At 39.3% G+C, this 11,484-nt stretch overlaps 1 protein-coding gene across 1 annotated transcript; it reads left to right on the top strand.

The window, feature by feature from the left end:
• The first annotated feature begins 1,626 nt into the window (after nt 1–1,626).
• On the top strand, nt 1,627–11,148 carry LOC143298538 (uncharacterized). Its single transcript, XM_076611400.1, has 2 exons — nt 1,627–2,530; nt 7,425–11,148. The coding sequence occupies exons 1-2, from the start codon at nt 2,363–2,365 to the stop codon at nt 8,265–8,267; spliced, it is 1,011 nt and encodes a 336-aa protein (XP_076467515.1). The 5' UTR covers nt 1,627–2,362; the 3' UTR covers nt 8,268–11,148.
• Nucleotides 11,149–11,484: the final 336 nt, after the last annotated feature.

Genomic DNA, 11,484 nt, shown 5'->3' with positions numbered 1-11,484 from the left:
TACACTGAGACCGAGAAGTATGCCAGTCTAGCCAGCAGCCTCAGAGAATCAGTCGGCTTCCAAGCCAAAGTCCTCGCCATAGACATTGGTGCAAGAGGGTTTGTGAGCGCACCTGCCTACAGCCTCATGAAACAGCTGTCGATTTCTGGCACTGAGAGAGAGAGGACACGGGCTGTCACTGACGGCGATGGCCGGCAGACTCCAGTCGGAAGCAGCAGAAAAGAGTTCCAGCTGGATCTGGTCGACTGAGGAGGAAATTTCCCAACTCAAACTAGGCGTAACACAGTGGTTAAAACGTCTGCCAGAAAAGGTGACTCAGTCCTGAAGTGGTGACCACCCTGAAGGCACAGGAACCTCCTGAGGACCACTGGAAAAAAAAAGAAGAAGAAGAAAAAAAGAAAAGAAAAAAAAGGCGGCAATACAAGGGCACCTAGGAGTCATGACCTGGGTGCGGCCCGGCCCCCTTAGAGTGTAAGGAGTTAAGGGCCAAATCACTTGACTGAGGGGGACTTCTTCTCTGAAGACCTTGTACTGTCCAGCTCTCCCCATATAGAGTTTCTCATCACAACTGATGGATTTGTTCGCGAGCAGCCGGCTTTGACGGCTCCTTGGCTTAAACTGAACTAAATTGAAACGGAAAATCATCATCATCGTCATCATCATCATCATCATTTACTTTTTCTGGCTATATCATTATTGTCATCATCTTTATTATCATTATTCATTATTTTTTGGAAGAATGATTCGGAGGAAAATTAACAAGTTAGATAACTGTAGAGCGTAGACGGCGGAAAGCACTCTATACGGAGTGAGCGCCCCTGTTCATGTGTAACACGGGGTTTCAGTCTCTCATTAATGTGTTTTTAGATCAGTGTGGGTTTCTGAAAAGGTGTAGACAGCAGAACCTCACATGTTGCAGACTTACATTTGACATTGAATTGATTTCCAGTCTGTTTCTCATTTCTCAATAAATCGATACTACAAAGATGGAAATTCGTCAACTTCGTGCACAAACAAGACGGAGAAACTGTTTTTGATGGATTATTTGTAATGGATACTGTCACACTGTTAACTGCAATATTAGTATATCAATGAATAGTGTTGGCTGACATGCACGTCCGGCAACTTAATATAAAACGTCTGGCCGAAATGCGATACTTAACTTTCTTGACGGTTTTGTGATCCAGAACAGCCTGTTGGGTTTTTGTGCATGTATGCTTCCTATAGCTCTTGTTTTACTTTTTTGCTTTTTAACTTTAAGTAATTGTGGTGTGGCGCAGTTGGAACAGTCGTGGTATACGCTTTGATTGATACATCTTGGAAATTCGATCAGTGAAACAGAGACTTTTGGCCCGGGAATCCAAACAAAACAATTAGTCCCAAACATGTAAGAATAGATTCACTTATGTAATATGTTTAATTTGACTGGTCTGTACAAGTTTCATTTTCTGAAATTACTGGAAAAAAAAAAACAGAAAAAAGACCGCGAGTTGTTTGTTTAAACACATTAACAGTTTGGACTTAAAATTTTTTTAAAATCTTTCAAACTTTCAGCTTCAGTTTCAAAGGAGTGAACTACGGCAATTGGAAAAAAAAAAAAAAAGTCTGGTTTTGGTTAACCAGCCAGTGTGACGTAAATTGCATCATCTTGTTTTTCGGATTGCTAAAAGCTAAATAAAGACCATGACAAGGGCTCTAAAAATAGTGGAAATACGTTTTGTGTCCTGAATCTTGATTGGTCGTTCTACTTCTTCCGGTGTTTCACAAACATTGCACAGACCAACTGCAAGCAGAAAGAATAAAAGCCAAAGTCTTCGCGGAGCCATGTCGTATTGTGACAACAAAACCAACAGATTAAGAGAAATGAGATAGCACAGGCTTACAGAGAAGCCGTCCAACCGGCCTCTCATCAAATGAAACGAGCAGTCATTCTGCTGCTGTTTGCGATACCGGACAGGGTTTGCGAAAGTAACACCAGCCAGACGCGTTCACCAGCCAGACGCGTGATACGGACAGGTGTTTTTATCACATGAGTTGATCGTCTGTGGACAGTAGTATTTGGCGCAAGGAACGCACACTGACTAGCAAGATTGTGACAGAATTTTTGGAAACTAACTTCAAGCAGAACAACGTAGACTGAAGTGGGTAAAGTGGTATATTACCCTGAAGTGTGCAAAACAAAGAAAGGTTTCGAAGACAACTTGTGGAATTCTCGAAGTTTGATTAAAGTCGCTTTCGAAACTTGTTAGTCGACTCACTCGTTCATTAATTCAGCGATTGGCTAGGACTCGAAAGTTCTAGAAATTTATCTCGGAAGAGAGAGTAAAGGAAACGAACACATTTTCCAAGCTAAGAAGGAAAGATGGCGTCCGTTCGCCTGGCCAAAGACGTTCAGTATTTGCAGCGACACATTGACTCTCAGACGAACGGACAGGCGCAAATAACTGAAGTCGACGACAACTTAGAGTTCTTGCTGCTGAACATCCAGCCCAACGATGGCTACTATAAGGGGGCAAAAGTGAGATTCAAGGTGAGAATCACTTTCTGTAAAAATTTACACACACACACACATATATATATAAAATGTCCTCATGTCCCTCCCCCTCCCCCACTTCTCTTTCTGTCTGCCTCTCACTCTGTCTGCCTGTTTGTCTGTCTGTGTCTGAAGTTCTCTTTGTCTGTTTCTGTATGGATCTATGTATCTCCATGTCTCTCTTCCCCCCCCCCCCAACCTCCCCCATCCCCCTTCTCTCTCTCAAATTGTGTGTGTGTGTGTAATTCTATAGTTATCATTTTGTGTCTGTGACTATGTGTGTGTGTGCTCACGTGCACGTGTGAGTGCATGAAGATTTGTATTTTATTTGTATCTTTGATTGTTGGACATTTTGTTATTTGATGATGATGATGATGGTGATGATGATGAAGACGCTTAGGATGAAGTGGATTTTGGTTTGGAACTACTTGGGAAGCCTGTGCTCTGTTGTGCAAACTTCCTTTCATATCAGATTTCAATGATTTCATAACTTTCCCTTGTACCCACAGTCATGTACAACGTTTGTCAAGAAGTTTGAGTAAAAGCCCTATCCCATATTCCTAGATACATGCATTTGTGATGTGGATGACCTTTGTGCGTTTCATCTTACTCTTAGTCTTCTCATGTTATGAGCCTACTATATAAAAAAAAAAAGAAGAAACTTTTAGAAAAGAAAGGGATAACTTACTAGCACATTCAGCTCGTGGCGCTGTGGTTGAACTTGAAGCCAGATTTGAGCCAGAAAAAATTCACCTGATATGGTTTGAACCTCCACACTCCCAGTCCCAGTCTCCTTTTTGTAATGATGATCAGATTGATCTGTACTGGAATATATACATCTGCATGTACTGATTTTTTTCCCCTAAAGTGTAATATTTTCTTTCCTTAAGTTAATGTTTTTTCTTTTTTACATGATAAAATGTGTGTGTGGATATTGGGGAAGGGTGTGCCAAATGCTCATTCATTTTTCACTTCGCTATGATGATGAGCATTTCAATGAGGCAAAGAAAATTTTCTGTTTGATTACTTGATCTTGAAGCAGGCAGTTAATGATTGTAAAGTATTTTGAAGTGAACCGATTTGAAATTGAAGCCAGCACTAACCAATCTGGCACAGGGATTGGTTGTCTGTGTATTTTTCTGTTGATGTCTGTAAAGTTTGTCTCACAAAAATAGAGATCCATAGATACTAAGATAGGTATAATTCTCTGTCTCACAGTGATAAAATCCAGTTGGTGCTATTCTTTGTCTCTCACAAAGAGATCAGATGGTAGATCTATAGGTAATCTTTTCTAACTGAGTGGTTGGAGTATTGAAATCAAACTTTCAGTGTGAGGGTTCTGGGTTTAATCCCCGTATTGGCTCCTAGTGGGATGTGGGTGGAGATAAATTCAATCTCGTACTACAGTACTAGTCCTAGATTAACACCGTATGCAGACCTGCTTGTGCCTTAATCCCCTGCAAGTGTACATTATACAGTATGTGTATGCACTAATGCAGACAATAAACACACACATTAAGGGTCCTGTAATCCATGTTGGCGTTCAGTATGGTTATCAAAACTTATAACTTACCCAATATTTGTAATGTGACCATGATAGTCAGAATGGTGCCTTAGCATTAGTTAATTTTTGTCTTTTATAGGGGAATAACACTGATTAACAATTAAAAACATCAATCAAGTTTTGGTTAAATTCTCCTTCGATTACAGATACTCTTGTAACTTAACAGAATCAGTTCCGAACAAACTACCACCACACTGGCACAAACTTTGAAAGTGATGGCCAGTTTCAGATTCCAGATACTGTTTTAAACAAAAAAAACACACACCAAAAAACAAAAACAAACAAACAAAACAAAAAAACTACCACAAACTGGGAAAGCCATGGCTAATTTTGTCTTTTCATTGGGAGACTCAAAACAGCAACTTTCGGTTAAATCATTAAAAACAAAACTATCCTTTTTGTTTCCAGATCCAGTTCTTAGCAAAATATCCTAAACCTTGAAAGGAATGGTGAATTTTGTCATTTTCTTGTGGGACTCAAGACTGCAAACTATGTTCGTAAACACAATTTTCAATTGTTCTTTTTGTCTACAGTCTCTAGTGTGTGTGATGAGACAAAATTCCTTTTTCTTTACTTTCAGTTTTCAGATCTGGTTCTCAACAAATTGTCCAAAACTTCAAAAGCAATGGCCAGTTTTGACCTCTGTGAGGGGACTTTCTCACAATGGCAGAATTTGGGATATATAATATATTGATTTATTCTTTTTGTTTCCAGATCCAGGTCTGAACTTACTACCCCAAAGTTAGAAGGAAATGGCCAGTTTTGTCCTTTGTTGGATTCTATCAGTATCACTATATAATTTCTGTATGTAATTGATATTTACTGATTTGTTTATTTTGTTTAATCATTTCATATGATTATTTTATGTTAATGTTTTAGCTTACACAAACCTAGGAGGTAAGATAGGTTCTCAAGGTCCTGACCAGCAGGTTTATGTGGAAGGAAGTGATGTGGTCCCCTTTAACAGTTTTATATTAAAATTGTTAGAATTATTATTATTGATAAGTGATGTTACCTAAAAAAAAAAAAAAAAAAAATATATATATATATATATATTATTATTATTTTTTTTTAATGCAGCAGATGTAGTATAGCACACATGGATCAGTCCATGCTTTGATGCGTGCTTGGAAATGACACAGAACAGGGGACTGATAAGAGCAAATTTTTGTTGGTTTCAGTTTATTTCAAGGAAGTGTGGAAGCATGTGGACTGAGATCTTTATGCTATGCCACATCTGCTCTGTGTGTGTGTGTGTGTGTGTGTGTGTGTGTGTGTGTGTGTGTGTGTAATATAAAAACAAAAAAGAAAGAAAGGCATCTAATCATCTCATAAAGTATAAACTCAGTGTTCTGATAGGCCTTCAGAGCCTACCCTAGGTTTGTGTAAAACATTAAATTGATTTAAAAACAAGAGTAAAAAGAGACAGATAAAATAAAACATTTATTAAAAAAAAAAAAAAAAGAAGAAAAGAAAAAAGAGAGAAGTAAAAAAAAAAAAAAAAAAAGTTATTATTATCAAATTATGTGTGCAGATCCAGCAGATTTTGTGAAAGTCAAGTCATTAAATATTTAAAAACATTTATATTATGATATATTGTATTGTATCATAATATAATATATTATATCATTCATTTATTTATTTGTTTACTGACAATTACATGTTTTGTAAGCAGATGTGGTGTACTTTTCAAGTCCTGATCAGTGCACACACTTTGACACCTCCTTGAAACTGACACTGAATGAATGGGGAGGGGTGGGGGGAGTGGGAGGGGGGTCTATCAAAACAGCACAGTTTTCATTAAACATAAAATTGTTCTATTTTAGTGTTTATTTCAGATTTCAAACATTTGATTCCAGATATTGACTTTTGATTTCACTGTCCATCTCCCCTGTTTCCCCCCAAGGTCCATCTCATAATAATAATAATGGTACTTATATAGCGCTGAATCTTGTGCATAGACAAATCTAAGCGCTTTCGCACCAGTCATTCTCACACACGCATAACTCTAAAACTGGAGAAACTAAAGACAAGGAAGAGGCAGGGAAGGGAGGCTATTTTGGGAAGAGGTGGGTTTTAAGGCCAGACTTGAAAGAGCTGAATGTGGAGACTTGACGAAGCGAAAGAGGGAGTTCATTCCAATTGCAAGGTCCAGAGACAGAGAAAGAACGGCGGCCAACAGTCGAGAGTTTGAATCTGGGTATGCGTAAGTGGAGTGGATCCGAAGCTGATCGTAGTGAATGAGATGGAGTGTAGAGGTGAAGGCAGCCACAGAGATAGGAAGGGGCTGATTTGTGAATACATTTGTAGCATAGAGTGCTGATCTTGTACTTTATTTGGTGTGAGACAGGGAGCCAGTGGAGATGTTGCAAAAGAGGAGTGATGTGCTCAGATCTTTTCTTTCTGAGGACGAGTCGGGCAGCAGAATTTTGTATGCGCTGAAGGGACTGAATGAATGAAGCAGGCAAACCAGACAATAGAGAGTTACAGTAGTCAAGGCGGGAGAGAATGAGAGAAACGACAAGTCTAGATGTTGTGTTAATGGACAGATATTTCCGGATGGAACTGATGCGCCGCAGTTGACAGTAGCAGGATTGACATGTCTGATTGATAAATTTTTGCATGGACAGTGTGTTGTCAAGGACAACGCCGAGGTTCCTGACTGAACTGGACAGATGGATGGATGTACTGCCAAGTTTTTGATCGTATTAGTTGTAATGGAAGAGAGTTTTTGTTTAGTTCCCCCCCAAGGTCCATCCCCTGTTTCCCCCCAAGGTCCATCTCCCCTGTTTCCCCCCAAGGTCCCCAAGGTCCATCTACCCTGTTTCCCCCCAAGGTCCCCAAGGTCCATCTACCCTGTTTCCCCCCAAGGTCCCCAAGGTCCATCTCCCCTGTTTCCCCCCAAGGTCCATCTCCCCTGTTTCCCCCCAAGTCACCATTCAATTCACCTACCTTTTGAATAACTGCATTAAAGTGTAAAAATAATGCTACTTAATCAAAATGTCTCGAATCACCAGTATGTGTGAAAATACATATTTCTCATCCACAGATTGTTTCTTTATACCTTGTGCAGATAGAGTTCTTGGCCAGCTTCTGTAAAGGCTTGCCAGCTGTTCATGCTGTGTTTGGGGTGGGGGTACTCAAAACACCAAATTTTTGTTGGAAAAGTTCTTTATACTGTGTGCAGATGCAGTTCTTAGACAACTTCCCTGAGGGGTTGCCAGAGATGCTATGTTTGGGGGATGGTGTTGGGGAATAATCTGAAAAGGCCAGATTTTTGTTGATAAAAAAGACTAAAAATCAAATTGTTGTTTATACTGCGAGCAGATCCAGTTCCCCCTTAGCTACCCAGATGAAGTGCCGCTAGTGCTGTGCCTGGACAAGGTGTACCACCCCAACATCGACACCGTACAGGATCGGGAGGAGCAGGAGTCTGACGTGTGCGTGTCCCTGCTGGATGAGTGGGAAGTGACCATGGGGCTGGACCACGTGGTCATGGCCCTGCTCTTCCTCTTCTACCAGCCCAACCAGGGAGACGCCCTCTCCCCATACTTCGACGGCAGCATGGATGACAGAGAGATGGCGGAGAACATCCGCCGGACGCTGCGTGGAGAGTCGGTCGAGGGCATCTCCTGGCCCCGCCTCCTGGTGGACGATGGTGACGACACTGACAAGGAAAAGGTGGAGAAAATGCTGGGACTGGATGATGAGTTAATGACCACTGTCAGTGAAGTGAGCAATGAGGATTTCGTCGATGGTGAGGTGGGCATGAAGACAGGTGAGAATGGGGACAGCGACAAATTGACTTCAACACAAACTGCCAGCAATGATGACAACAGTGGGCAGCAGCCTCTACCCTCCAGTGGCGTTCTCAACTACCAGAACTCTGCCCTGACTGATGTTTTCAGGCTGCCGTCCTTCAACAAAGATCCTCCAGTGATCTGTCTGGACATTACTGTTGACCACAACTGCAAGACTTCTGCGGAGGGCGGTAAGAGCTGCGGGGAGTCTGTGGGCATCGGCAGACTATTCTCCTGCAGTGGGTGCCGCGCGGCCAGGATCAAGGCGCTGTTCTCCTGCTTCCAGGGCATGGACTCCAGTGTTCAGTTTCAGCCGACCAGCTTCGGTGCCTTGGGTGGTAGCACATGGGACTGTGCGGATGTTGACTGAGTTGTTGAGTTGCTAGGGCTTTCTTGTGGCGGCATAATAATGATAAGTGTGTGTGTGTGATGTTAATGATTTTTCATGTAGTGCTTCTTGTTTTGGGGTGAAAAAAATTTTTTTTTACCCTGAGAAAATTCAGTGTGTTGTTTTGAGGGCTCGGGGACTACATGTGTGTCTGAATCAGTGTGTGTGAATATGTTATTTGTGCATGTGTGTTTGTGTTTTGTGTGCGCACACATAGGCATTCAATAATCCATGTAATTTATCATGTGACTTCATTGTGTGCATGTATGTCTCTGCCAGTGTGTGTGAATATGCTATTTGTGCATGTGTGTTTGTGTTTTGTGTGCGCACACATAGGCATTCAGTAATCCATGTAATTTATCATGTGACTTCATTGTGTGCATGTATGTCTCTGCCAGTGTGTGTGAATATGCTATTTGTGCATGTGTGTTTGTGTTTTGTGTGCGCACACATAGGCATTCAGTAATCCATGTAATTTATCATGTGACTTCATTGTGTGCATGTATGTCTGCTAGCGTGTGTGTATCTGTGTATGTGTGTGTGTGTGTGTGTGACTGTGTGAGAATGTGTGTGTGTGAGAGACAAAGTAACATGCTTGGTAATTTATAGTGGATGTAAAATTTTTAGGATGAGATCACTTCAGTATTAATAATTTACCAATCACTAGTGTTGGACTTTTGATTATAGCATCCACTAATTAACTATTTGGCAGTTTAGTACTAGTAGTACAACAGTGGTAGACTTTTCTGGAGTCAGTGTATACTGATGAAGTCTGTTTTTGAGTTATAATGTTGCTCAGTTTTCATACATTTTTATGAATATTGTCTTTGTCAGTTTTTCATGTGAGTGTGATGATGACAGACAGAGAAAAGAAAAGTTTTATTTATGGCGGCTGCATCATTTTCCTTACGGGTTCATGAAATTGTGACGGTTTTTTTTCGTTGTTTTTTTGAGTGGGGAGAGCATGGATCTTTGGATGGTTCATTTTTGTTCTGCTGACACACACACACACACACACACACACAGATACATGTAACAAGAAGATCAAAAACAAATTTTTATTCCATAGGCCTTCAGCCCATAGAAATAAAAAGAACAATGTAAACTGCCTATTGAGAAAAACTAAAACATGGACAACTGTCAAGCCGTGCATGCAAGAAAAGTGAAATTTCCAAAACCAACAGATTTTCAGTTATTTTTCACAGTTGACAGGGGGCATTACTGTTCCTACTTATGAAATTGTTTTGAACTGTTATTGCATAAAAGATATAAATTCCTAGGTTGCAAGTTTTAAGCATGTTGTCACATTTTATAATCATGGTAGTGATTGTATGCAGTACATGTAATACTAATTTTGGTGTCATATACTGTTCTCCTCCTAGTCTAGGTATTTGTCTCTAATTTCAGAGTACAAAGGACAAGCACAAATATGTTCTTCAAGTTTATCCTGAAAATTTTTGAAAAAATAATTAAATGTTGCTCCTTAGTCCTTTATTTTGTAATATCCCAAGCATAATTTGACAATACAGTCTGAAACATTTTAGGTCTACAAAATCGAAATATCTTTCATTTTCAAAGGTAAGTTTAGTTGTTCTATAGTAATCATACATATCTTTCAGCAACACAGAGCTTTCCCATTCTTGCACTGTGTTGCAGGTAGATATCTATCACTATCAGGCTTGTTTAAGCAAGGAAATAAACGATTTTTCGAACCCAAACCCTTTTTGCAGTCAGATGTATCAAAACCCTAGGCTAAAGAGTGTATCCTTTATGCAAGAGACCCAACAATTTTTGCCATTATTGTCTGGAGTAACTTACATGGTATATGCCTGTTTGGGGAGACGTCTGTTGTCCATTTTTGATTCTCTTAATCAGTATCTGATACATCTGTCTGCACTGTTGACATGTAATGGGCAGCGACCTGTCTCTCCATACACGAACTTATTCATTATTTTCATTAGCACATTAACTTGATTAAGATATCTTTTAATTGCAAGTGTGTGGACTTTCTCAATATTTTTCAGTCTTTGTAATCCCCATATACTTGATTAAGATATCTTTTAATTGCAGTTGTGTGGACTTTATCGATATTTTTCAGTCTTTGTAACCCCCATACTTTTGAAGCATACAGTGGTACAGGCTGAATTTGGGTATCAAAAGTTTAAAAGAAACATGTTCTTTTAGTCATTTCATTTAGCTTGCTTACAATTACATGCTTAACACAATTGAAACAAGATCGTTTATGAATATGCAAATCAAAGCACATAGATCTATAAACGTAGAGAGAAAGAGAGGGAGGGAGAGAGAGAGTCTTTGAATCGTGACTTAAAAAAAACTTTTTTTCACTGACTTTTTTTTGTTTGATAAGGAGTCTGTCGCTGCAACTAGTGTACTCCGAGTTGTATTGCATGTATTCATAAAGTTTTTTGTCTTTGAATCTTTTGTTGTCATGTTTATGATTGTGTCATTTTCTGGCACGGTATGCTTAACCCCCCACACCTCCCCCCCCTTTTTTTCCCCTGCATTTGTGAATTAACATTTAAATTCCCTTAACATTGTCTTCAGTTTGATGAAGCATTGGAATCTACCTTCCCCCCCACTTTTTTGTTTGTTTTGTTTGAGCTTATTGGATTGAAAAAAAAGAAAGAAAGAAAAGAAAACTGATTATAACTGCTCGATAATATTTGTGGGGGCATGATCTTGATTCATTGTGATTTTTGTTGTTGTTATAATGATTACTTGTTCACATTTTGAACTTGACAGTGTGTGTGTCTGTGTGTGTGTGTGTGTGTGTGTGTGTGTGTGTGAACATTAGCCAAGTTGCATTCTCAGTCGCTGAAAAATAAAGACTGTTCAGAAAATTATTATGCTTGTTAATTTTTTGTTCTTGATAACTTTAACACCAAACAGATTTGTTTATATATATATATATATATATATATATATATATATATATACACACACATGTAATATGTATTGAGTATGCATTTTAGTGCTTAGTTATAGAAGAGACCAATGTAGCACATAATGCAGCAGTAGTGATATGAATTTCACTGACCTATTAGTGTTACATTCCAATTAGGATATTGATTTAAGATTATTATTATTTTTTTTTTCAAAAAGAGAAAATGCCAGTGCCAGGTGTAATGTTATTCACCATTGCATCATTATTATGGTTTTATCTATATCTATCTCTATC

Source organism: Babylonia areolata, chromosome 24 (genome assembly GCF_041734735.1).
Source record: "Babylonia areolata isolate BAREFJ2019XMU chromosome 24, ASM4173473v1, whole genome shotgun sequence".
Taxonomy (NCBI): Eukaryota; Metazoa; Mollusca; class Gastropoda; order Neogastropoda; family Buccinidae; genus Babylonia; species Babylonia areolata.
The sequence above is the reverse complement of the archived record's forward strand: the minus strand, read 5'-3'. Positions and strand labels throughout refer to the sequence as shown.